The sequence below is a fragment of the Charadrius vociferus genome, unplaced genomic scaffold (genome assembly GCF_000708025.1).
Source record: "Charadrius vociferus isolate BGI_N301 unplaced genomic scaffold, ASM70802v2 scaffold179, whole genome shotgun sequence".
NCBI classification, from domain to species: Eukaryota; Metazoa; Chordata; class Aves; order Charadriiformes; family Charadriidae; genus Charadrius; species Charadrius vociferus.
This window is the reverse complement of record NW_009650072.1, coordinates 3563479-3591204: the sequence shown is the minus strand read 5'-3', so window position 1 is coordinate 3591204 and position 27726 is coordinate 3563479. Positions and strand designations below refer to the sequence as shown.

The following is a 27726-nucleotide window of genomic DNA, read 5'->3' as shown; positions in this document are numbered from 1 at the left end:
CAAATCTCAAAGACTATTCTTAAAACTACTTAAAATGACAGCAACAGTTACTATCAGGAACTGGCTGAGGTCTGCTTACACTTTCTGACCAAGGAGCCGATCCCCATTACCTGCAATGATTCTATCAACCTCTCCAATTCTGTTCCCCCTTCCCCCCCCTCCTCCTGACTAATCTTTTCTGCATTTTCTAAATTTCCAATTCTTCCTTCTCTTACCATTTTCCTCCCTAGTTCTTCCTGCAGGACAGAGAGACACGGCCCCACATGAATAAAATACATACACTGTGAACGACCATGTCACTTTACTAACTTGAGTCTGTATCAGATCCAAAATCCAGTTTAAGCACAACCACAAACCGTACGGCTGGTCTAGAAGAGCAACAACCACTACCCAGATCTGACACTGTAGGACAGCAATACAGAAACCATAGCCACATGTCTGCTTCACCTTGAAAACTGCCCATTTACATGCAGCTTCCTGAAAGGGGCAGGAGTTTTTAAGACACCAACCATTTAGAGACAACACAAGCTTAGTTAATGAAAATTTATTCTTTCAGTAAGTCATAGCCAGCTCTTATGCGACCAGGGCAGAAGCTGTTGATGATTCACTAAAAAGAGAGAAGAAAAAGACAGAAAGAGAGAGAAATATTAATTGCAAAGGCAGTTTTTCAAACTAGTTGCCAAAATACTGCTTCAGTTCAAAGCTTTAAGTAGTAGTCCTGAGCTTAATCACTACCCGTTTAAAATTTTTTATTGCATAAAGGAAGATTTCACCCTTCCTTTTAAAATACAAATACTAGGGTAACAGCACAAAACCATATATTAAAAAAAAAAAACAATTGGCTAGTTGCACTCAAGTCTTTTCAGAAAAAAAGCTCACCCTGACATCTATGGGAATTCTCCTACATTGATTTGATTTTCCTAGAGAAAATCTCCAAATTACTTTCATTTTTGCCACCGCTAAGCCATTTCTCAATAAATTTTGAAGTAACGTGAACTACAAAAGTATCTGAGTGAGAAGAGAGATTGTAGTTTGTATAAAGGATTATAAAAAATATCTAGCAGGGACTTCGATCATCGAGACAATTTTTTTTTCCAAACGTTGTGACAGTCATTTTGCCTGGCAGTAAGTTCCATTAATTTATCAGTTAGTATTTATGAAAATACCTATTTTTTTTGCTGCCTGATTTACCTATATGTATGATCATCACGCACTCTTCACCCTTTGAATCACAGCCTCAGCATCTTGTTTACAAAACCTACAAGACCTCGGTGAAAACAGCAACATAAGAGAAGACTTACTACTTCCAATTGGGCGGCAGCACTCTCTTAGTCTTGTAATAGCGAGCCAACCTATGGATTCTGCTTTCAATCAGAATCAGGCGGAACTTGGCATCTTTATCCTTGAAAAGAAAGTTACATTACAACCAATCACTACTTTGACTTCTCAACAATGTACAATTCAGATGAGCTTTAATAAAGTAAAAAAATCCACAGCTACTGCTACAAACTCCACATTCCCATTACCAAAGTCTGATGAACACAGTAAAAACAGAACAGGACTAGAAATATGTGGTTTAAGCAGTGCTTTTAAGATCCTTTTCACAGACAAAGACCATTCCCCTTTTTCAAAATGCCTCCCCAAGCCCCTAACTTTACTCAAAGGGGATAGCTAACAGGAACTACACTAAGAGTCTTTGCTTTGTCCAGCTGTAAATATAAACTACTGCATTATTTGAAAATAAATAAAAAAAACAAACAAAAAACAAACCACAAACATAGAGAGTTACCTACTTAAATTAGCACTTACCTTTCTGTTTCTCTCAAGATGTTTGCGAACAGCAACAGCTTTCTTAATCAAGTGATAAAGGTCCTCTGGAAGGTCTGGAGCCAGTCCCTTCGATTTAAGGATTCTCAAAATTTTGTTGCCAGTCACAAAGCGAACCTGGGCAACACCATGGGAATCCCTCAGGATGACACCTGAAAAACATTTACATCTCACACTGGAAAGAAAAACCTTACACAAACAAATGTAGTGAAGCTGACCTTACAGTTACAAGATATGCAAAAAGGTCTTCTCTAAATTAAAAACCTGGGAAACCTAGTGGGAACTGTGAGCAAGTGGTAGACGAGTGAGCAAAATACAACTTACAAAAACCAAAATACTTTATCAGATAGCACTTAACAGACAGCTAACCCCCCATCACATTTAGGCAGGTAATGCATTACATGCTACAGTATTATTGGGAAATTTTCAATAAGACTCTTTGAAGCTAGGTATTCAATCACCTTTTTCTGTACAGTTAACAAAGATGTCACAAAAATCTTTACTCTAAAAAAAAGTAGCATACCATACAGATCATTAATACTCTCAGGATTAAAAAAAAAAAAATAAAATCATTCACATAGCACATAACATACACTGCATAACTCATGACCATATAAAGTTGTAGCATGCATACACTTAAGCAGAACTCTAGAAGGGTCCAAACTACTGAGAACTAGTCTACTATGCAGCTACAATGCCTGGTTCAGTAAACTCCTAAATACAGGGCTGCCAACACTTCGCTATGAGATGTCAAGTTTTTGTCAAAGAAACTGGGCAGACTAAACTTCCCTATAGCAGCTGTTAACGGCCATTCCTAAGGACAGCTTATAAGATTAAACAGATGCTTCGCATCTTCTGCTTGGAAAAAAAATGCTCAACTACTTCACCAAATATGCTTCTTGCAAGAATGAGGCATATTACATTTTTAGTGGTATCCATACAGTGAATGCATAGGTACATCGGGAAAACTCCATTTTCTTAGCATGTTATTTCACACAAGTTGAAGGAACAATTACGTTATTACAGTCAGAAAAAAACATGTTTTGTCTCCATTTAGGAATTATTAATAAACCTTACCAATTTGTGAGGGAGTCAGGCCTTTTTTAGCCAGCTTGTAGATCTGTTCCTTTACATCATCAGAAGTAAGTTTCAGCCACTAAAAAAAATCAGAAAAAAACCCAAACAACTAATGAACACTGGTTAATACGGAGGCATAGACTAACTATATGAAAGCTTTTCACAAAATGGTAGAAATAGATGTTTTGTAATGCTTGAAAAAAACAATCAAGAACTGAAATTTTACTTCTAATTATATAGAAACTTTTTTATATATTATGAACCTATAGTGCTAGTGTAATATGGGGGGGGGTTAGGCAGAGAGGAAGGCAGAAAAGTCTCTGTTTAAAGCACCCCATATAGCCTCCAAACAGCTGCTTTATCATCAGTTTACTTTAACTGCCACACCGGAAGCATAACTACAACTTTAGAGAAAGAAAAACATCACTGTTATTGGGAAGGAACTTTTTAGTTGGACCTTTGACAAAAATGAGCAAGTGAGAACCTTTTAGCCACCTCTTAGTAAAGCACCTAGAGAGATTAGTGAAAACCAAACTTTAAGTACATAAATTAATTCACAAATGAAAGAAATTGATCTATTCAGATAGGACTGTGCCTTTTCTATTACTTCTGTGATTATAAACGGGAAAACAACACCAACATGCTAGGTAACCCTCACTCTTTCAACAAACAACAAAACCTCCTATTTTTTTTCCATTTTAATACTGTCGCAGTACAAAACAGAAAAACACGGCAAAAACACATATTTGGAAGTGCGCTATACATTACAATTCAAAACAGAATACAAATAGAACTAAGCAAAAAACCCACAGGGTTTTTTTGAAACAGCTATAGCATTTGAGCATCCTAGTAATTATTAAACTGTTTAACCATGAGCAATACTTCAAGCAGCTTCACGTTATCTTACTTTAAATTGCATGGCTTTATTTTCATATTTTCTGCTTTAATTTCATGTTTCCATTTAACTGGTTTTCAGTACATGCTTTTCTATATGCGTAACAAATTGATCTTTCTGCCAACAGATAGATCCTCCAAGCCATAGACTTGCAAAGCAAGACAGATAAAGCAGCTGACAGGTAAGCCTTTTAAGTGGAAGTACCCTGAATGAACTAAGGGCATGCTAAAGTTACTTAAGTTAGTGCTCTGACCGGCAAATTACTGAGAGTAATTTAATCTCTAGGAATTATCAACATACAGACTAAAAGCAATTAAAGCAGCACCTAAATAAAGGGGGGTACAAAACGGAAAAGAGAGCGTTTTTTCCCCAACAAATCATCTGGCCAGGAAACTACACTTGCTTCCTCAGTACCCTAAAGACCACAGGCTAAGATAGCATTTTACCAGGCCAGAATTTAAAAATGATACCACAAAATATTACAGGTCTCCTCGTTTTGTTTCTTATCACTGGCACTGCTAAGCTGCACCACGAGAACCGGACCCCGCAGTGAATACTACTCGTCAGCTGCCCGGGCCCGCTGAAGCGCGCACGGGGCAGTGAAGTTACTTACCGTAGGCACGCTGCGTCTGTAGGGCAAGGCTGACTGGGACAAGCCCTTTCTGTGGGGAAGAAGCAGATCACAGGCTAAGCCGAGCCGGACAAGCTAGACTACCGCCCCGACTCCACCACAAAGCAGCCTACTACAAGCGCTTTCTGCAGGGCCGCGTCGAGCCTGCACGGCCGAGGCCTGCGGCCTCCCTCCACGCCTGCAGACAGTGCCGCCACCAATACACGCCGCGCCGGGCCCGCACCAGGAACAGGAGTCCGGCAAACACAACGATGCCCCTGCTCGGGGCCGGCCAAGAGAACCCGCTCCCCAGCACCGGCCCGAGCCTTTCCCCACCCTGCCGCCATATCCCCACAGGCGCCAGCCCCCCCTCCCCCATCGTCACACACGCCGCATTACTCCCACAGCAGCCCTTCTGTTCCCACACCCGCCCGTGGCGCCGTACTATCACCCGCAACAGCCTCAGGCCGGCATCATGCACCAGCCCCGGCCCCTTACCCGGGAGCGTGCATGCGGCCCATGATGGCGGCGGCAGAAAAGAAGGAGCGACGCGAGGCAGCGGCCCTTCCCGCCTCACTTCCGCAGGAAGGGGCGTCCTCGCTCCGAGCCCCGCTCCGCCCCTCCAGTCAATCAGCGCCGGCGGGGCCGCGCTGCGCACGCCGCCAACCGAAGGCCCGGCGTGCACCGCGCTCCCGCGCGAGCCTGGCGCTGTGAGAGGCCGCGCTGGGGCCGGTCCGGCCTTGCCGTCAGGGGGGCCATCGGCGGCGGGTGGCGACCGCCCTCCACGGCACCGACAAACGGAATCACGGAATTTTCAGAGGTGGAAGAGGACCTCTAGAGATCATCTAGTCCAAGTCTCCTGCTAAAGCAGGATTGCCCAGAGCACATCACTCGGGACTGCATCCAGGCGGGTTTTGAAAATCTCCAGAGAAGGGGACTCCACACCCTCCCTGAGCAGCCTGTGCCAGTGCTCTGCCACCCGAACTGTAAAGAAGTTTTTCCGTGTGCGGGAACGGAACTTCCTATGTTCCAACTTGTGCCCATTGCCCCTCGTCCTGTCACTGGGAACCCCTGAAATAGAGTCTGGCTCCATCCTTCTTCCACCCACCCTTTAGGTACTTGTAAGTAATAATAAGGTCTCCCCTCAGCCTTCTCTTCTCCAGGCTAAAGAGTCCCAGCTCTCTCAGCCTTTCCTCATAAGGGAGATGCTCCAATCTCTCGATCATCTTTGTTTCCCTATGCTGGACTGTTGAGTAGTTCCCAGTCCCTCCTGAACTGGGGAGCCCAGAACTGGACACAGTATTCCAGTTGCAGCCTCACCAGTGCAGAGCAGAGAATGAACTCCCTCGACCTGCTGGCCCCACTCTTCCCTGTGCAGCCCAGGATTCCATTGGCCTTTTCGGCAATAAGGGCACACTGCTGGCTCACAGATAATTTACTATCTACCAGGACCCCCAGATCCTTCTCCTCAGAACTACTGTCCAGCAGGTCCACCCCTAACCTATACTGATGCCTGGCATTCTTCCCCTGCAGGTGCAGGACCCAGCACTTGCCCTTGTTGAACCTCATTAGGTTCTTCCTCTGCCCAGCTCTCCAGCCTGTCCAGGTCACAGTGGATAGCAGCGCAGCCCTCTGGAGTGTCAGCCACTCCTCCCAGAGAGAACAGCACACTTACTTTCTTTTTCCCCCCAGAATAGTGTTTAATGTACTTACAGGACAGTTACAGAGTCACATTTAACCCGACGGAGGTCAACATTGTACATCTTTATTAACGAGCTTGTTTAATTAAAGTATTTGGTTCTTACAGATATATAGACAAAAGGAGGCAGACTGTTTGCTCTCGCTGAATTTTGTCACCTGCAGCACTACCTCAGTCACAGTGTGGCAGCGAGGGGCCCAGAAAGGGATGGCGGCGGTGCCAGGCCCAGGAGGAGCCCCTGCCTTAAGGCAGGTGACAGGGAGCTCTACACAGCATGAGTTGTAAAAAATACAGAAAAGGACTTTTTATCAAAGATCGCACATGCTTCCAGAGACAGGTAGCTGTAGATCGTAAAAAGGCAGTAATAAAAATTTCAGTGCAAAGTTCTAGGTTAATAGAGAAAAGGAAGAGGTCTTAGCGCAAGCTGTTACTCTGAAATACCAAAACAAGGTCTGTATAGGCAATACTATTCCTGGCTGCATAATTTTTTTTTTCTTTTCATTAAACAAGATATAAAAAGCTGTTAGAACTAAGTTTTCAAGCTACTTAGTGTACTGGTATACTCCACCCCAACTGAATATTTTCGTCTTTCACATCCATCTTTTTTTTTTTGTATGCAGTATATTAAAGTCTTATTGCAACAATCACTTTTTTTTTTTTTCTTAATTGAGAATAGTGCAAAGAGGTGCAAGCCCGGTGCTGTTCCCCTAACATGTGAGGAGAGGCCAAGGCCAGATCCCACAGACAAAATAAAATCCATGACCATAAAAAGTTTCAGCCAGTGACTATTTTGAAAAGGAAGGGAAAGGCACAAAATGAGTTAAGCTATGAAGAAGATTAAATCAGAAGTCAGGACAAGTGCTAACAATAATACAGTACTATACTTTTTTTTTTTCCAGAGTCCAGACAACTGTTAAAACTGCAAATCATTTCTTAAATGATTTTAGTTTATTTGTATTTTGTGCTGTAAGACACTGTGCTTTAATAGCAAACTGCAAAAAAGGCAGTACATATTGCTTTAATTTTATTTCACAACGGAACGTTTCACAAAAACAGTAGTCTACTTTCCTGTGTTTAAGTGACTTGTGATTCTAATGATGGAATGGAGTTAAGTCTCAAAAGCATCAAGTGAGCAGGAAATATATCTAGTTAGTTATATAGTTTATTATTTACAGGCTATATACTAAATGAAAAATATGCAGAATATGCCTAATAAAACTGGGATGTGTTAGCGCCCATTAACATCTAACATTCAAGATATTCTTAGCTTTTTAATTGTAATAATTCCTACGAAATTGGACCATGACTATTTTAGGCACCAGGAGATTCAAGTTTACTTCTCTCTTCTGTATTGAAGGGAGATTGGTCAGTAGCAGGGGAAGGAAAATCAGATTATAGGTTTTTATAGTGTTGAGTAGATAGAAGGCTTTCCCTGTATTGTGTCTTCATTTATAGTTGCATGTTTTACTTTAGAGTTTTGCTCTAGTCATAGTCAGTGGTGATAGTTTGTCTTACTTCAAGATTCAGTACTAAAGAGAAGTGTGCAACTTCATAGCTTTGTTTAGCCTGAACATGATCATCCTAAAACAGAGTAAGGTGAATTAAAAAGGCTACACCTGTAGTGCAGAAACACCTAATTAACCAATGGTATTAACAGGAGATAGTAAGTGACAGTTGTTCTCCACTGTCACAATATAGTTCAAATCTAATGTTCCTTGGAATAAAGCACTTTTAGTGGAATTAATTCTTACTGGGAGTGAGAAACAGTGTTAAAAAAAGTGACCAAGTTCCTCTCTCAAAGCTGTTAACGCAACTCATTTCTGGCCTGCAATGCATCCAGCAGTTGTGCTTTTTAACTAGAGGCCATCCTTTACCTGGGGGTACAGGTGCAAATGCCACTTTGGATTAAGACATTTCAGAATACTGAGAAGCTGGGCACAATTCCTAGGCACTGCATTCAGCCAGCCTTCGTTCAGTTTTTGGAAATCACGGGTAGAAAAAAAATTTATGTAAGTTGCACTAACTATGAAGATCAGTTTAAGTGGTATTATTTGTAAATAACACATGTCAGGAAGAGACTTCCAGTAGGACCAGCAAGGTATCAAATACGAGAACGTTTCCCCTTTTTAAAAGGAGCTGAAAGTTAACCATAAATTTAAATACCAGAAATGAGGTAAAAGAGAAGCATTTGAATTATAAGGCACCATTATTTACAACTTCCATTATTGGCACTCACTCCAGTAAGTCTTAGAGAAGCACGAATCTGGGATTAAATGCAACGCTAAGAAGTTTTTCCAGCCCTTCAACCTTCATTTCTACAGGTGTGTGTGAAGCCACCAAAGTTTTACTCACCGCTGCTTCTGTGATGTCTAGTTAGTAGTGGGAATGTAATCCTAAAATGTCATTTCTTTGATGTTCTCCAGCATCATGCCATGGATGACACAACACAGGTAACAAAAATTAAAAGTAAAAATGCACGATATCCACAGGCCTAATGATTAAGTTATGGTTTAACCAACCAGCATGGTCAAACTTTTCATCTCACTTTCATGGATAGTTTAAAAACCCCTTCCTTTACCCACAACTCAAACATTTACAATGATTCTTTGATAACACCGCATAAGCATAAACCAGGTTTTCTAGAAATCCTCCAAATTAGGCTACATGAACATTGGTCCAACATATCTGTTGAAATGCAGAGTCTCTTATTTTAAGATGTACACGTTATCTTCAAGTAGGAAGATACACAAAGCACAAGTGAATACAATAGTTCTGGTCTTACTCAGGTGTAGAAATGAGTTCACAGATAGGGTACAGCAGTTAGTCGATACCAATTAACAGTCTCCTTGCTCAAGTTGAAGTCCTTTAGTGAGAGTGTAATTCCACCCAAGAAAAAGTTCTCACGTAACGATTCTGCACTGAGCACGCTCAACTGAAGTTCTCTCTGTTTCAGAGTCTCCATGCTATATCCACTGTACACAAGCTAGAAGGTAAGAAGTCAAGAATTTTTTTGGTTATCCAAATGAAGTTACAGACTGCCCTTTCTTCTGACTGCCTAGCCACTGACAGATGTCTTAATTGCACCTTACGACCATTCAGTTTGTCTGTTTCTCAGAGGATGGGCTGAATTAAATCCATATTCTATTTTGTGCTCCCAATGATAAGTGTTTAAAAGGACCAGTGTTTTTAGATGGACGCACTATTTACATGCCAAGGCTTCTGGATTCATTCTTCTCCACATTATGAATCAATTAATCCAGGGCAGTGGGAATCTTTATTCCTTCTCCTCATCATTTCTTAGAGTCAGTACGAGAAATTTCTGCTTACTTGTAATAGTACATTTACCTACTTAGTTCCTTTGGGTTTGTTTTTTTTAAACAGGGCACAAAGTTTTTGAAACAAGTTTCTTTTCCATTTATATATCTTAGCAGATTTTTTTAGACAAAATTTTAATTGCTGCTAAGAATAAGAGACAATAGCAAACCATAGGGAGTTACTACATAAATTTTAACTTGCCATTTCATTGAAAGTTGGATTTCTTGTCTTCCGGGAGATTTTGGTTTTCCGTTTGGATGTTTTGTGCGTATCTGGAAGTAAGTATGTTTTTACATAGGGATTTGGATCTGCACCATCTTCTGTAACCTACAATCCAAACCCAAGACAAGTTAGAAAACTAGTTAGTGTAGACCTAGCTGCACATTTATTTTCAAGTATCTACACTTTGCAGTCACACTAACCAAAAGCAGCAGTTAACTAAGTTGGTGGTTGGAAAATTTGGAGGAAGAAAGATAGTTCTACCATTTCTGCATCAATCTAAGTCAAGAAGGTAATTGACAAAATGGAAACAGTTTTTGGCAGTGAGCTCAGTACCTCTACTTACCAGGTCTTTAATGTGCATCACCATGATAAACAGAGTGCTATTTCTATATGATATGGAGAGCTTCACTTCTCCTCCCACTTTGCCTGAGGCAGGACTTGATGGACTTGCATCTGAAAAAAATATAGTTATTTCCTCTGTAATATTTGTACATTTTCATCAGTACTACACTGACTTATTATGTAAGGGTAATATAACATACAAAAAATATATATAAATATAAAATATAAATATAAATATATAAAATATAAATATATAAAATATAAATATATAAAATATAATAAGAGGGCAAGGCCATAGGTTTTAAAGAATTTTGCATTCTACTGTAAACCAACTTGGAGTTTTACAGTAAAAACTGGAATCATTTAGTCAAGCCATAAGCAAGCCCAAGTGATCACATGTATTGTTGCAATTTTTAGTATGTTTTTATTTCATTGAAACTGTATGCAGGCACATTTGGAAAGACAGTGATGAAAAGCTTTCAATGAGGGAAAACTACCGTTAATTAAAAAAGATTTTTTTTTAAAAAAAATCACATCGTAAAGGTGTCATACTATAGTCATCCTATTTATAAACAGCCCCCAAAAACATTACCTACCTGTAGGTCTAGCTATTCCATCTATTCCTTCCACTTTTTCATCACGAAGTAATGGATGGAAAAAAGTATAAACAAGATCACACTAAATTTGGAAGAAACGTTACATATTAGTTCAGTGTTAACAAGTACCAAAGTCTGAAAACTTGCATTGGATTTGCTTAAGTTATTTGAACTCACTTCTGCCACCTCTGAAGAACTGTTCATCAGACTCTGTATGTAGCTGTTGAGCTCCACTTTTCTTTTAGCTGCTACATCTTTTATGTGTGTTCTTCCCAGAACCATCTTGTTAGGAAAGCTACAAGGGAAGAACAGGATAGAGTTTTCAGTTAATGTCTCTGAAGTAAGTACAGTTAGATTTCATTGCCATTTCAATCCTGAAGTGCTGACATCTGTTTTTTTATGTCAATTGTGAGTTGAAACACAGCATGCTAATAGGTAACGACATTATAGAAAGGCAAGGAAACATTTATAGGTAAGTGTTATAAATGATACAACACACAGACTAAATACACTGAGTTGATCCTCTGGCTCTCCTCCATAAAACTTGAGACAGTTTTCTCCCTTAATTGCCAACTTTGAGGTCTAGTTTGCCCCTCAGCAGTTTTGCCTCCATTTCAAGCTATTTCTTCCTCCACCCAGCTGGGAACAGTTTTTTTGCTTCTGTTACAATAGTGATGAGCGAGTTAGGAACATACCCTGGTAACTTCCAAAGAGGAAAGAGAATGCCAAGTTTGTTGTGGAGCTCCTGGAACTCATCAAATGTTCGGAAGACAAATGTTGGCTCAACTTGCCCTTCTCTCAAAACTCTCACTACATAGATCTGCCCAAAACAGAAAAAAAACCAAAGATAAGAGTAGTAACAATATTATAGAACTGATTTAACGATACAGGTTTTCTTGACAGTTAACTATTTCTACTATGATAATCCGTCTCCTGCATATGTATCCCAGTAACAGAGTTTGCATTTTATAGTAAATTATAAATAGCCCTACTATAATGCAAAGTAGCATCACATGATCTTCCTGTAACACAGATCCACATCGGATATGGGGATGAAGGTAGTTAAGGCTAAGCTGTCTGCATTCTCCCTTTTAAGCCTCATTGTAAATTTATACCATATAGCACGCGTACATAATTTTAACGCATCAGTGCAGGATTACATCTAGACATGTATCCGTGGGGCCAGAACTATCACAAAGCTTTTTGTGTGTGGACTATAGAGGAAACTAATGCCTACTTTTTTTTTTTTCAATCTAATTCTCTCAAGATTCTAAAGGATTCCACTTTTAAAGTGCTAACCTGGCAGGCAGACGCAAGTGTACTGCATTGTACAAAAGGAATTTTTAAAAATACTTGGGGAACAGTCCAAGGATGCAGTTATTCATGTTATTATGAAAGGGAAATGAAGGTTAAGAAACTGCACAGAAAATTCAATTCAGTGGATTCATTTTATGGGCAGATGAATTAAATGCATATTGTAAAAAAATGTGCAACTGGGAAGAAGTTTAAAAATCTGACAGAAGACTACATCATTTTAACGGTTTCCTGGAATGGACTGTTTTGGCTTCAACCAAGAGTGATGAAATACATTTATAATATAGCGATTCAGTAGAAAGCTCTTCCTCACTTCTACCATTATTCAGCTTTGTTCTAGCTTCCCTAGCTGGTGTCTTACCAGATTAAGACATTTACAGCAAATACAATTTACAAAGAGATGTGCATTTGCATATGTCATATAGCTCACTTTTTAAACAACCTGAGAAAAATTTAACTTGAGCTGACTATTCTTGGCCAACAAACAGCAGTAGAGAAGTAAAAGAAAAAATAAAAAAGATGGTAGCACATCTGCATAGGAATACAAATATTAATACAAGTCTTAAAGTGTGCCCTCAGGATTTTGATAGACCTGGGTTAAGCTGTAATGTTTGCTGCCTCTAGTGAGACCGACTAGGAGTGCAGGTGTATTAATACAGGAAATGATGCTTTTACTTACGAGGAGCAAATACAACTTTAATAGAAGGTGAGAACAAAACCAGAGTGTTTGACTTAATGGCTCCTATTCAGGAAGGGGCTGTTTTACAGAAGGCAGCTAAATAAGCCCATAAACGTGACTCAAATCCCCATTTTGAAAAAGATCGTCTCCACCAACACTACTTCTGTCCTTTCTGCTTCCTTCTAGATCCTTTTCAAGAAGTGTCTTCATTTTGAAGAATATTATTGGATGTTAAAAATACCAACCTGTATTCTAGCGCTCCTGTGTCTGGTTTACCCTGGCCAGCAGCTAAGCACCCACACAGCTGCTTGCTCACTCCCACCCCCTCACCAATGGGACAGGGGAGAGAATAAGAGCAAAAGTGAGAAGACCCGTGGGTTGATATAAAGACAGTTCTTGGGAAGGGAGGTGACGCAAAGACAATCTCTCGCCACCTCCCACAAGCAGACCCGTGCCCAGCCAGTCCCCAAAGAACAGCCACCTTGGAAGATAACACCCTCCCATCCCCCGCTTTCTTATTTTACCCCCAGTATTTATTGCCGAGCATGACGTATTCTATGGAGTATTTCTTTGGCTAGTTTGGGTCGGCTGTTCCTGCTGTGTCCCTTCCCAACTCTTTGCCACCTCAGCCTACTCACAAAGTGAGTAGGGGCAAAGAGGAAGAAAAAGAGAAAGCCTTGACACTGCACAAGCATTGTTCAGCCAAATCAATCGTGTGTTATCAACACCGCTTTAGTTAAACAACCAAAACGCAGCACTGTGTGGTCCGCAATGAAGAAAGATAACTCCATCCCAGCCAGAGCCAATACAACTCTGTTCCTCTCCAGGAAGCAAGTCAGCCCGTTCCCAGTAAGATGTAGGTTTCAGCTATGGATTTTGTTGTTACTTTCAAGTCATCCACAGCAGGGCTCTAGCTTGGGTTTCAACATTGGTGTAGGTTTCTAGGCTCCCATTATAGTCAGTGCAGTCAGACTTCAGAGAACTCTTCAGCTCATCCTAAATCTGACATTAGATACTTCCTCATTCAGGTAGGTACTATAGCTGTATTTACTAAATCCCTGTCAATAAAGGGAACCTAGATGTCTACGTCAAAGCTAGCTACTTAATGCTAAACAAGGCAAGTTTCCTCTGGACTAATTATCTGTGATTAAGTACTGAACTTATAGCAAGAAGGCAAATGTATCTTGTTGGAAGAAAATGCATAGCATCTTCACTGAGTGGAAACAAATTCCATATACTTACATAGTATTTATCTGGGTTATATCTCTTCTGATATGTAAACACAGACACTTGTTTGATTCGGCCATCTTGTTTAAGAGAATATGTTTTAGCAGAAAATGAGAGGATGGGTTCATCATTAGAAGGTAGACCTGAGAAACGCAGCTGAGCCAAATTGTGAATGAAGAAATTAAACTTTGTGGCAACACTTCCCAGACTGGACTCAATCAACCTAGAAAAGAAAAAAAATAACATCAAAAAACACAAGAGTGGTTCTGTCAATGAATCGGACTTAAGTCTAAGAAAAATAAAAAACAATTTCTTACTGACAGAGAAACAGTTTTTAAACTGTGAACGATGGGCTATATAAATAGCATCAAATCAGCATTTAATAGAAGATTCAGTATCCAAACTTTGGAATAGGTTGTTATCCAAGAAGTGAAGGCTTTCCAGGGTTGGTAAAATAAACACCTGGAGTACTGCGTCCAGCTCTGGAGCCCTCAGCACAGGAAAGACATGGACCTGTTGGAGCAGGTCCAGAGGAAGGCCACAAAAGTGATCAGAGGATGGAGCACCTCTCTCATGAAGACAGGCTGAGAGAGTTGGGGTTGTTCAGGCTGGAGAAGAAAAGGCTCCAGGGAGACATTATAGCAGCCTTCCAGTACTCAAAGGGAGCCTACAGGAAAGATGGGGACAAACTTTTTAGCAGGGCCTGTAGTGATAGGACAAGGAGTAATATTTTTAAACTGAGAGAGGGTAGATTTAGACTAGATAAGGAAGAAGCGTTTTACGATGAGGGTAGTGAAACACTGGACAAAGTTGCCGAGAGAGGTGGTAAATGCCCCATCCCTGGAAACATTCAAGGTCAGGTTGGACGGGGCTCTGAGCAACCTGATCTAGTTGAAGATGTCCCTGCTCACAGCAGGGGGGTTGGACTAGATGACCTTTAAAAGGTCCCTCGCAACGCAAACCATTCTACGATTCTAAACTGCATGCATACTGTTGCAGTTTCCCCGTATATTTAAAATGAAGTACAGTGACACATTTTGTAACACACAGCAACAGCTGAGTTCAGTGTACGCACACCCCCACTTACAACACTGGAGCATCATCTCTCCCTCCCTCCACAGTGTGCAAAAGCACTTTTTGAAAACGAGAACTTCTTTAAAATGCATTACAAGGTTCCCATCATATACATGGCTATTAAGCAATTTAGGATGTATTCAAAATGCAAGTCTCAAAACTGCCAGACAGAATTATCTACTCTCAGTATTTCACACAAGCTTTTAGCACAAGGTTAGTCTTAAAGGCAGCAAAGTATTTTAGCACAAGCATAAATCTTGTATGAAACTGATCTTATTCACTGGTTAACCAATGTTTTATGATTGTACAGTGTAACTATGCAACTTCTACAGACATGTTTCTGAACATCCTTAGTACATTTTTTTCATGACAGAGGATGATGCTGGGAGATATTTTAGTTTTCACTTATCCAGTACCTCGTAAAGAAAATGGTAGCTTCTGCATCTGTTGTTTGGGGCTGGAGAGCATCCTGGACATACTTCAAGTCCTGAACCCCACTTAGTTCTGGTAACCCAGAAGAAAGCATCTGCAAGAAATTAAAATTTACAGTTTCAATGCAATAAAACAAATATGATTTTACATTGAAGTGATTAGAACTCTTAGACCCTCAAATTCATTTGAAGCTTCACTAAACTGCTAAGTGCTAACAGCAATAGCCAACAATTACTTACAATCAGCAGTTATTCACTATTTATGCTGAATTAAAAGCAGTTAAAACCCCTTTGCAGTGTAATTTACAGTATCATCTTAGTTTTAAATTTTCAGGAAACATGTAGGTAGTAAAAAAGCTTAAAAAAACCTCCAAAATACAACCTTCCTAGTAAGTACATTTGATGTTTCTGGCTTTTGAAAGCGCACATTAAGAGTTTCTGCAGCATAAAAAGCATAGCATTTAATACAACCCAACATGACAGATCTATCAATTTTCAATTGAATTTAATAAAACAATTACCAATGAAAGTAGATTAAGGAAGAGGCTTGCATGTTTTCTTATCAAATTGTAAGCTTGACAACAGAGATCCACGAACAACTGAAAGCGAATAGTGGGTTTTTCACCACCGTTAATGACATAAGCCATATCTGACGTTAGCACAAAAGGAGCTCGATCCCTGTTCAAAGAGCACAGAATTCATAAGTTAATTATAAGTTCTATTCACTGTGTCATTTGCTTCCTCCTCCCCTCCATTCCCACCCCGAAGCAGCAATATTAAATAGTCCATTAATGCTATTTTACTTTCTTGGGTTGGGTTCAGCTGCTTAGTGCTATCTCAGATTCCCAGCACATTCACATTGTACTGGACTTCCAGAAGATCTCCTGGAGCAACACTTGGAGGCCAGGTTACTTTATAATGCATTCCATCCCTCACTTCTGGAACCCATTACACACTACAACAAATATAATGACTCTATCATCACCTGACTAAAACATAACTCTTCTATCCTGGATATAGATTTTCTTCCCCTACACAGAGGAGTAGTAAATACAAACTTGCTGTTCACTCCTTTCCATAACAGTGACATTCACTACTGTTTTTATGAGCCAAAGTCTGTTCTCATTTGTTTCACATGCAGGTATTCAGATGACACGAAGGCTCTGGCACTCAATTTCTCATTCATTGATAAAGTTTACCTAACAAGCATGCAATATATAATTGCATGAATAAGTATAAAGATGAAACTACACTACAGTTTTATCCAATATTCCTGGAAAAGTATCACACCAAGATTTGTGTTAGATATAAGGCTCCCAAATACCGGTAAGGAGTTACATTAATCTTTTCCTGTACCAAAATACTTGGCTTTCATAACTATTGTGAAGAAATTCCCATTGAGATTTGCCAAGTGCGTATGGCACAAAGTTCTTAAGGAACAAATGCAGTTGGGAAGCATCAAAGTTAAATGATGTTTAGGAGACAAAATTCCTTGTTTCAATCTACCAGTAGCTAGAACACTAATTTTATTTGAAAGCTATGCCTATGTGCTTTGACTTAAAACAGTTCCAGAGATCAGAATATGGAAATAGGAAGCTGGAGCCTTTTCAAAATTAATTCCATACAGGTAAATTTGAATACATTCTGGAAACTCTGTGGTTAAGCTGGAAGATACTGGCTTCCAAGTGAGAACAGCAAATAACAGGAATTTAAAAGTTAATGCTTAGAATTATAATGCTTATAAAAATATCCTAAAAATCACTCCGTTCTGTACATTGCTTAGCTACAGAAAAATACCTTTTAAAGCTACCAAACATTTGCGCATGACCCAAAAATTTTCCAAAGTCAATGTGAAACATATGCCCTGTGTTTCGGAGCATTATGTTATCATTGTGGCGGTCACAAATTCCCAATACATAAGTAGCTACACAGCATCCTGCACAAGAGTAAATGAAGTTTTCTGAAGCCTGGGAAGGAGAGAAAAAAGTGAACTGAGATCAGATATCAGTGGGAAAACAGCATTCATGCATTCAACAGTCAATCTTGACAAGTGTAAAATCCAAGCCAGACACAACAGGCCCTAAAATTTGCTTTTTCTCCAAAACAGCATTCTTCAAACAGATAGCTGTGCAAAATCCTTAGATATCACACCTTCCAGCATAAAATATTGTTTTGAAGAAATAAACATGCTAGCAAAGAAAACGGTACAAGACTTTTGCAATGTGTTATAAAAGTGTTTTAGCCAAAAGAACACATTATTTTTTTTAATCCCATGTGCTTGTACGAGAAGAGGCCGCTGCTCCTAACCACAATTAAGTGCAGCCACCATTCCCCCCATCTTAAATCTGAAGTACGCTTTTTCTATATCCAATAAAAACTCCTGATATGAATGATGAGAATCCATCTGGCCAGAGTACACTACATAGATACTTGTTCTCCCAGACAGAAAGAGAAAAGAGGAGTTGAAGACAAATCTTTTTCAAGTATAGGAAAAAAATTAAGTTTCCTAAAGATATAAACCAAAAATTTCAATGGAAGATCTGGAATAAGAATTTCATTCCATCACAAGATGATATTTATCCCTGTTAAAAAGATTTTCAAAAGAGCAATACTGAAAAAAGTTACCTTTTCATATTCCTCCTCTGTAGGATTATACTTTCGCAACCATTCTGCTAGAGGCTTGTCTTTAAAAGAACCTGTCACTCCATATTCCACTTGAATTTTCCTAAGTGTATCTGAAGCAGGAACAAGCTCTACCATGCCTTTATATAAAATATAACAAAGTGTATTTAACCATCTCCTTAAGTTATACTGCATTTTCATTATTCAGTAGAAACTTTCTTGACAATGATGGCTTTTACAATCTTAGACTAGCTTCTTTCAAAACCCAGTTAGGTGCAAAAATAGTGTTATTAGTCCACTAAACATTTCCACAGACTATATTAAAACGCATACTATGAGACACATGTGGCAATCCAAGTTAGGCTTACTCTACTACAATTAGTTACGGTTGCTAGAATGCACATATAAGTTGTACTATGAATAATTACTTTCTACTACATAAACTAGCATTTATCTGTAAGCAATAACTGCGAAGTATTTTGATGCTGACGTTTCTCATACACTGACACTTAAGTAATCTAGTAACTTCAACTGCTGTCAAGTGTTGAAACAGACCAGACCGTTGCTCCAGAAATAAGGCAGTGGGCTTTACATGTGGCCTCATTACTTAAAATATTTGTATAGCTAAATGATAAAAGGAAAACATTTATTTGATTAACAGAATTTTACTTCTATCTTGGAAAGAGCTACCAAAGGCAAATCTGTAATTTAGATCCATTTTTCTTTTCTACTTTAATCCTTCAAGTACTTTAGGAATACTAATATGAGCAGCAAGAAAAAAAAAGCGTAACACGGTATGCCATCAAGGCATCATTCAAAGTAGGAAGAAAAGCCATCTGTTTCTCTGAAAAGCAAGTCTTACATAAATAGAAGCTTTTTGCTTAGTTTCGCCAACCTAAATTTCCAACGTTTCCATGTATTTAAGAGTTTTCATCATGCTGTTCTAGCATTTGACTGAAGAAATACTTAAGTTATTGTTTATCCTCTTGTAGCTCCTATTGGTTAGCTCTAGAGAATTAGTGAAAATTAGCAAAAAGCGTGTTCAAGGTGCAGGGCAGTAAGTACACTCAAACCTAGAGTTCTGTGACCTCATTTCAAACCTAAGAGACAGCCTCATATTGCCAAGGAACTTTACCAGCATACGATGCTAATTCTAGAGAACAGTGTGTGCGCACTTTAAATTTTTCTTCTTTTTGGACATTTCAGTACATAAAGGATACTGCCTGACTCAACTGCAGCAGATTCCAAATGCTTTAGAACTTCAGTTTTGACTTGAATACGTTATTTCACCGTAACTAAATTTTCAGAATTAGGATTGCTATGGCACCATTATTTTCTTGTGCTGCAGTAAGAGCATCAAGAGAAACTGTAGCTTTTATCATTATATTTACTTGTTCGCACAGCTGTTCATGGACAACAGAACATATAAGAATCTCAGGACTCAAGAGGAGAAACAAATTTAAATGCAACTCAGCCATCAGGAAATTCAGAACAATTTAACTTGCTATACTCTCAAGTACTGAAGTTCTTTGCATGGAAGGCTTTTGGCTTTCCACTGTTTATTGGACCTGTGTCTGCACAGAAATTTTTCACTATCAGTGTGACAAGAAACTGGCGTAGGGGAGCAAAGAATATAAGCAGCATCTGGTTTTGCACCTCGGTCTTTTCCAGTTGAGAGACACTTGAAGATAACCATCCGTAGATCCAGTCCCTCCTGCAGCCAGATCTTATCCATGATCTTAATCATTTGTAAAGCCAACATATCTTGTCTCAGATCTTCTCCAACCTTAAATGGAAAAAATAAAAGTTAAGCAGAGAAATAATACGCTATCAGCAAAACTAAACTTCACAGATTAATTGCTTTACATCTGTAGGAACTGATACATTATGCTACTTTCTTCCTCAAAGCTACACACCCAAAACCAGAAATAGGCTACATATAAGCTTTCACATGCAGTAGACTTCCTTTCACATTTCACAATCTGTTCAGATGTTGGTTTCTAGATACACAGGAACAAACTCACAAAATAACTGAGCTTATTGGTCTAGGCTAAAGCTAATTGATACCAATGAAACTGAGTATCATTCAACTTTTTTTTTCTCTCCAATACACATGGAAGGCCTACCTTAAACATCACGTTAATTTCTTCTCCCAGAGGGTCTGCATTTATCAGTGCAACTTTCAGTGGTACTGCATTGGAGCTGAAGAAAGAACATGCCTACAAGTAGATTTAGTGTTAATACTCGAAAAGGACTATTCCTGCTAGCCCAGAAAACAAGACATTCTTTCAACAAGCAGGTTTGACACATAATATGTCTATTCAGACTTTTAGCATTGCAATTGTGACAAATACGTGCTTCCTTTGAATAAAGAGCCCTTTGGTTGTTATTTGTTGCCTTCTTGTACAAAAGCCAATACTGCTGCACAGTGATGTTTTTTATACATCTTGAAAGAAAGAGTAAAACATTGATAAATATTTTATCAACAGCTTTTTTGAAACCTAGAAAATATTATAAAAACCCCATGTATCTGCATGTTTCACAGTATTTTCTCATTTATCAGCCTTTTCAAGTATATACTCATGATTTAATAGTTTCAGTAAAAAAGGAAAGCAAGATGAACTGTCTCTCCACACAGGATCAAATCCAGTGTTCAGACCTTTAGGTTCTCAGTCATGCGTGACGATATAAATTGAGACTGTAGTTGAGCTATTGTCAAACCTTGCAGAGTTCTGGAAAAATAATTTACCTGCTTCTCCTACATTATTACTTACAGGACCTTCACAATAAAATAAATCTACTGTCTGCCTCCTTGGATTCGGTACATCTCTTGGACACAACCAGTAACAGGTGGTTTCACCTATTTCACAATATCTACTCATTGTTTGAACTTTATAGCCTTGGTCAATTTTGCTGCTGCAAACAGGACTTTCCATGCACTTTGAGTAGTCCCCGGCTTTACTATAACCAGGATTGTTGGTCTCAAAAGACAGTGTCTGAAGAAACAATAAGTTATTACAGATATCTAGTTTTATAATACAAGACCTTCATTGGTTTTACACAAGTATTTGTATAAGATTTTATTTTTGCTTAGCTAATTGCACTGCCTTGTTCAATCAGAATTTTTAATTAAAGCCCTCCCCCCAGCATAAAGAGCTTTCAAGAACTTCAATTATTTTTTTCTGTTTGTAAAAGCTTTGCCTATATGAATTTTTTTACAAAAATGGTTTAAAAATCTGAATGAGCAGTACCTTAATATTTAACTCTTTAGCCACCAGACTGGGATTGAGAGGCAAACGGCATTTGTTCTTCAAGAAAAATAACTGCACACGTTCCATACCATTTTGCAAGGCAGCCTGCAGACAAAAAAAAATAATTCAGCGGACTTTTTCCTAACTGGAGCATCTACTGAAAACTTCTGGACAAAATTATCCTGAAGCCAATGTTTTAACTGCTTGGTGTCAAAGGAATACTAGAAGTTATAACTGCTGTTTTAGCTATTAAAAATACCTAAGCCTAGCAGTACAACACTAACACAAACACAAGGTTGTGATTTGCTTTTTTTTTTTTTTAACCGAACCAGATGATAGCATCCCACTCTATCAAACTTTAAGTTCATATAAGCATATAAACAGATATCCCATTCTTTTGCATAATGAGATCATTCTTCAGCAGCAATAGGTTTAAATCCAATTCTAGTTTACTGTACACAGAAACCATCCTACTTTCTTACCCTGTCACTTCACACAATCTTATGTTTCAGAAGACAACAAATTTGACAAAAACCATCAACTTCATTAAGCCATTGATTTGTTAAAATGCAGCACAATAGATGAATAGGTTTTCCTATATATTATACATATTTTACTGAACTTAGACTAAAGAGACAATTGAGTGTTTTGAGTGTATACTCAGTCTAATCTTACTAAAGAATATTAAAAATATGTACACACCTGCCGAGCAGATCCACTTGTTTGTTTTACTTTTTCTGCTACCATTCCAAAAAGCTGCACTAGTCTGGTCTGCTTCTCCAGCTCTTCCCTCAGCCTTTTTCCACAGACTGAAAGAAAAGCTCCAAGAATTTGCTCATACCTTACACCAAACTTTGTATCATACAGTGTATCCTTAAGAAGCCTGAAAATAAAGGATTTAAGTTAAATTTTTGTAAGGAAAATATTGCAAATGATGCAATACTAAGAAATTAAAATATTCTAATGAATCGGTACTATATATATCTGAAGTTACTGATATAAAGGATATAAAAGGCAAGAGGTTTGTGCCTCGTAGAAGCACTGTTTTTTTCATAAAAAAAACAGGACCTACATTTTGGGTACTCTCCATAACATTCATGGTTATGAACTATGATATTAAGAAAGATTATTTTTTCTGGAATTATTAATCTTATAGTAAACACATTATGTGAACAATGGAACAAAGAACATCTTACCAATATAGGTAGTGCGCTATTCGAATGCTTCCCAGTGCCCGAGCCAAAAGAAATTTGACAAGAGCACTGTCAAGGTAGGTTTCATACTTCAATGCCTAAATACAAAGAAAATGAAATAAATCAGGTCTGGATTTAATTCTAGATGAAGACTGAGATTTTATGACTAATACACAGACAGCGTCACCACAAATCCATAGGACAGTCACAGAGCAATTTACTCAAATTGTTTTCCATACTATACATTAAGGTTATTAAGTATACAGGCACACAATTGCACTTCTGCTACTAGTAATTAGCAATTCCTTCATGTTTTCAAAAGCAAAAAAAAATAAATTCAAACTTCAGAGTAGGCAGAAAGTCTTACCTGCACAAATTGAGGAAGGAAATCTGTTAACTCATCGTCACTTAAGGTCTCTATCCAATTCACAGCTGTGTTTCGTACTTCCTGATCAGCAAACCTAGAAAGTCACCACAAATCCACACTAAGTTTATTCTGTTCAAGTAGGATTTTTTCTTTCTTTTTTTGAGATCAGCTAGATACAAAAGAACCAATATAAAATCTTTAACAGTTTAGTAAAGGACCTACAAGTTTGAGGCCCTTCATTACCTATGATGCAAACACATGTGCATATTTAGGACAAGCATACTAATCTCTCAAACCTTCACTCTTAATATCTTGATTCTATATCTTGCTCTACTCCTGTCAGAAATTAGATTTCAGAATCCTAACCTGTATTTCTACTCTTTTAATACATGACTTGGTTAATCCTACACGAATAAAGTAAGCATGTGTTCTTTAAAATTTTAAGGATCGTTGGCTTTTGTTACAAAAAAATTCAGCAATACTTTCCACAAGAATGCCACTCAATCTTTTAATTGAAGAAAAGTCATTTAATGGACAACACACACAGACATTGGTTTTCTTACTTTGAGTCAAGTAGTTCCAGTGCAGCTAAGGGTGATAAAGGAGGCCACTGCTGAAGTAACGAATATATTTCTGGAAGACTTGCCCAGTCCCAGTGAGGAGCACTAACCAAAATTTTTGGTAGGCTGTTAATATGACTATGACAGTAATGTCTCTTCTCCCACAAAAATTCTTTATCTTCTTTCGATAGCCTAAAGAGAAAAGCGTTTCAGTTCATAACACACATTACAGACCATCACTTGAATAACCCCAGTGCTACTGGTCATTGTATATATAGAGATGATTTAACACGCAAAATGGAATGAAATTAAAACAGCTATTTCATCCACAAAAGTCAAAATGAGTAGCAAAACAAAACCTCAAACATTATGGAAACAGTCGTTCAAAGTTATAATTTGGGCAGGAAAAAAATAAGTTTTTAGTATAATCTGAAATAAACCAAAATGTTAATGTTAGTTTGGTGCAGCTGAGTGGGAAAGCCTGCCAGAAAAGCTTCCATGCCACATGAACAGCCACTGCTGAAACTGCCACTGCTCCCTGTAACCGAAGAACTGCCAAGCAGTAATAGGCATATATAACAGGCAGACAAAAGGGTAGTGATCTTCTAACAGTAGAATATTATGACACCAGCCATGGAAAGCACAAATAAATTCATTAAGTCAGCACCATTATTTTGCAAGTTTAAGTCAATCTCTTGTTTAAGTCTCCACAGGTCTTCAAAATATACTAGAACCATGTTAAAGAAACTTAAGAATAAGTGTTGCATATGCTAGCCATAAATTGTCACATACAATTAGACCATAGCTAGAAAGAGATGAACATACCCAATAGTGTTATCCTTGGAGAGAATGGCAAGGAGACGTTCTCTCGATGGTTTTTCCAATGTTTCTATGGAGTGATGCACAGTAGTCTTTGCAGCTTGAGGAATTTTATATTCAATATCAAAAGCATGAGATGGGAAGTCAATCTAAAAAAAGAAAAAAAAAAGAGAAGAAAGATGATGCAAGTCCTTAAAAACAGTACAGAAAACTCCCCCTTTCAGCAACCTTGGATGTTTAGGCATCTGAACTCTTCAGTTCTACATATGTAACAGTTTTCAGATACTGTTTCCTGAGTACTTTTTTCCAGCTCAACTCTTCTACGTAACTGCGGTCCTTAAATGTACAACTGTAGAGTAGTCCTCAGAAGGGAAGCGAGAATGCTTAGAGCAGAGACTAATCACAGAACTATTGAAATCCACACCAGTGGTTTCAACCCAACCACCAGCTCTGACCATGCCTTGGGACTGCTAAGCCATACCTAACAAGATGCCTTCTCTTTGGAGAGAAGTTTGGACTCTGAATTTAGAATGAGAGGTGCTTATGTAAAGAAACTGGAATTGATATTTTTTGGGCCTAGACAACTCCCATCTCGGCATACATTTGCTTTTCAAAGATGTTCTCTCCCAGTACTGATAGCATGTACTACCGAGGCATCTCCAGTTTCTCTTACTTCAAGATAGAGAGCGATTCATTAACTGCCTTGCATGCACTTAACCGCAGCTTTCCATTCTTTGCCCTTAATGCTGAGTAATCACTATTCTGTAACATTAATTGATCAATTACCACTCATGTAAGAGTTATAAGTCATAATATTACAAGTCATAATATCAGACAAAACATAGTCAGATCAAGACAGAAATATATATAACCTGCAATACTATTCTTTCCATATTTCCTTTCTTACTGGCCATCCCTGATGCATGATGTGGATGCGATGAGGTCCAGAGTTGCAAGAGCTTTGTCCCACAAGTTAACAAACTGCAAAAAAAAATGAAATCGTGTCACAGTCAGCCTGTTTACTTCAAGATATTAGTTATTAAAATACCATCTGGAGAAGATCAACAGTCACTACAAGGAAACACCTCTGAAATATTAGTGTAGTATAGGAGGACAGTTCAGATTGAGTATGTGTTTCTATTGCAGAGATAATCTCTTATCTTATGACAAGTATTTCAACACTGATGTTCAGAAAAGAACATAGGAAATCAAACTGTACTAGCCAATACAGTTCAGAGCTTAAAAAAGGGAATTATGATCATCAAATGTCAGGTTAATTTATTTCTTTTCACTGGATGTCTTCTATACTTGAAGTCCTTTAAAAAGCTGCACACAGATTTTAGGTGGAAAAGGCAAAGCAAAAAAGTTCAGTGCTAACACAACTGACCCCACTAAATTAAGTGCTCCCTATTTCTTAAGGGAGGAAAGAAATACCTTTGCCTCTGAGGAATAAACAGAACACATATACCTTCTTACCTTCTCAGAAAAGAGGCACAGGCATATGAATATTACAGACATCACAATTTGCCTGGACTTTCCACATTACTAGACTCTGCAAGCGCATGTCAGATAATGTTTGTATTTGCTAGTTTATTCCCAGTATTAATACTGTATCCAACTGTAGAAAGGCAAAACTAAGGATACTTCATAGATCAGTTAAGTGCTGACTGTTATGCACAGAAAACTTCTATCAATCTTTAAAAGTCAAAATGCAGCCTCAAAAAACTGCTTGAAGGCCAAGCCTTTAGTATGTTTTGAAAAATGTTGTGTTTCAAAGAAAGAACAGTTCTTTATATATAAATATTGATTAACAGAGGGCTTATGATGCCAATAAAAATTACAAAATTGTGCCACTAAAGCATAACTGAACAGCCTGTTCTTTTTAATAACTCTCCAGTTTAATTCTCCAGCCTTCTGTCTCATCCACAAGTAAAGATATTTTAAGCCATTCCACACACGCTTCATCTGAAAAGATTTTAAACTTGATTCTTAAACTACAGATTCTTCCAAAGCACATATATGAACTTTTATTCGTCCTATGTTTTAGTTAGCTACAAGTTTTAGCTCCTGCCTGCTACTGATGCTATTCCCAACTTGATCAGGAGTATTTGGCTAGTACCTTTAGTTACCTAGGTCTGTATTTAATTTACATAAACTGCAAGTGGATTAGACCACTAGCATCTCTACAGCTGCCATATACCAGCCATTCAGTAAACTCTGGCGCAGCACATTCTATTGCAGTGCTCTGCATAAACAGAAAATACGGTTTTCTCCCCAAACTAATTACTATCAGAACACCATACAGCATGAAGACGAGATAAATTTGCAATTCAAATTAAAACAAAAGCTATGTTTTCAATCAAATACTGTGTAATGTGATATTTAGCTAGGAGACTGAAATGCAACGTTTAAACAGAAGGCTGAAACAAACATCATTTATAAAAAGAAATCCAAGTTTCAGCAGGCCATCTTTGCAATGCAGAAAAGCCTAAAGTCTTAACCACCCCCAAGCTGTTGGAATCGTCACCATACAAAAGAGGAAGCAGAACAAGTAGAACCATATGTACAACTAGAGGATGCAAACCACACAGAACAGACATAAGCAATACATAGAAGTAACTGTTCAGGAATGACTTGGTTGTCTTTCTACAGCCTCGGTTGACACTTAGATAATTTAAGCTAGCAGTAAGTCCTAGAAGTCAGAAGCACATATAATTAGGACATCTTAAGCGTAAATCCTGAAGCTATTTTGCAGTGGTGTGATCACTTCTGCAACACCATGCCTAATTCTGGTATCTGTTGTTCAAGTCTATTGGTTAATGTTTCATTGAAGAGCTACCAAAGTGATAAGCCTTTTGGAATACATTTCATAATGAAAGATTCACGGACAAGGCAACTTGAACAAATCCAGGAACACTTAACTGAGGAAACTTACAGTAGACTTTTTGTTCTTATTGAAAAATTTATAACAGGATCCAGCAGCTGGACTTGAAGGAAGGCCAGTTCAAACTAGAAGTATGCCGTAAGTTTAACACAGTAGTTAATTATCCCTTAATTTTAATTTTTTTTTTTTAAATAAATCCAGATCAGAATCAAAAGGAATAATTTGAGAATATCCTGGAATCTCTATTACACAAAAACACATTGAAGGAAAAATAAGCCGTTTCTTCCAATCTATAAAAATGCACCTGGATTTTAAAATAGATTTAAATTTTAAAACATTATGTAGATTCTCTTCTTGGCTTATATATTACCACCCTATTATCCGATTTAGGAATTTTTAAAAGGATTAAAGAAAAAAACACAACATATCCAAAATTCTCCAATTTGGCTCCTGTGTATGCGAACTTATGAAACATGCAGCACAATATTTTGCAGCCAAGGCAAGGATGTCTCTAAAGAATAAAAGTACTTAGAAGTACTGCAGACCTTAAAGATTTTTTTTTTCCTAAAAACTTGAGCCATCACCATATTTTGCTCTATAAACAGGACTGGATGAAGAAAAGAGCTGCTATTTCCTATCTTAAGACAGCTTTAAGGCAAAAGTGCTTCTTTCCCAGTGACCTGATGGAAGTAAAGCACATTGTTTACCTGCTGTCAGGATTC

At 38.2% G+C, this 27726-nt stretch overlaps 2 protein-coding genes across 2 annotated transcripts in view; both read right to left on the bottom strand.

Annotated features, from left to right (window-relative positions):
• Positions 1–529: 529 nt before the first annotated feature.
• Positions 530–4976, bottom strand: RPS13 (ribosomal protein S13). Its single transcript, XM_009892020.1, has 6 exons — positions 4908–4976; positions 4413–4461; positions 2905–2983; positions 1810–1979; positions 1302–1402; positions 530–607 (listed from the first exon to the last, which is right to left on the bottom strand). Exons 1-6 carry the CDS (start codon positions 4928–4930, stop codon positions 574–576), a joined length of 456 nt encoding a protein of 151 aa, XP_009890322.1. The 5' UTR covers positions 4931–4976; the 3' UTR covers positions 530–573.
• Positions 4977–8587: 3611 nt separating this feature from the next.
• Positions 8588–27726, bottom strand: part of PIK3C2A (phosphatidylinositol-4-phosphate 3-kinase, catalytic subunit type 2 alpha) — a 40761-nt gene continuing 21622 nt past the window's right edge. The window contains exons 13-32 of the mRNA XM_009892019.1: positions 24993–25101; positions 24127–24269; positions 23305–23493; positions 22742–22835; positions 22378–22472; positions 21884–22064; positions 21182–21286; positions 20057–20149; positions 19587–19716; positions 17934–18070; positions 17106–17275; positions 15830–15986; positions 15294–15403; positions 13819–14026; positions 11279–11403; positions 10761–10878; positions 10584–10665; positions 9989–10098; positions 9625–9750; positions 8588–9091 (exon numbers count right to left, since the gene is read on the bottom strand). Of these exons, the coding sequence (XP_009890321.1) occupies positions 8909–9091; positions 9625–9750; positions 9989–10098; positions 10584–10665; positions 10761–10878; positions 11279–11403; positions 13819–14026; positions 15294–15403; positions 15830–15986; positions 17106–17275; positions 17934–18070; positions 19587–19716; positions 20057–20149; positions 21182–21286; positions 21884–22064; positions 22378–22472; positions 22742–22835; positions 23305–23493; positions 24127–24269; positions 24993–25101 (2665 nt within the window). The 3' untranslated portion in view covers positions 8588–8908. The remainder of the gene's footprint in view (positions 9092–9624; positions 9751–9988; positions 10099–10583; positions 10666–10760; positions 10879–11278; positions 11404–13818; positions 14027–15293; positions 15404–15829; positions 15987–17105; positions 17276–17933; positions 18071–19586; positions 19717–20056; positions 20150–21181; positions 21287–21883; positions 22065–22377; positions 22473–22741; positions 22836–23304; positions 23494–24126; positions 24270–24992; positions 25102–27726) is intronic.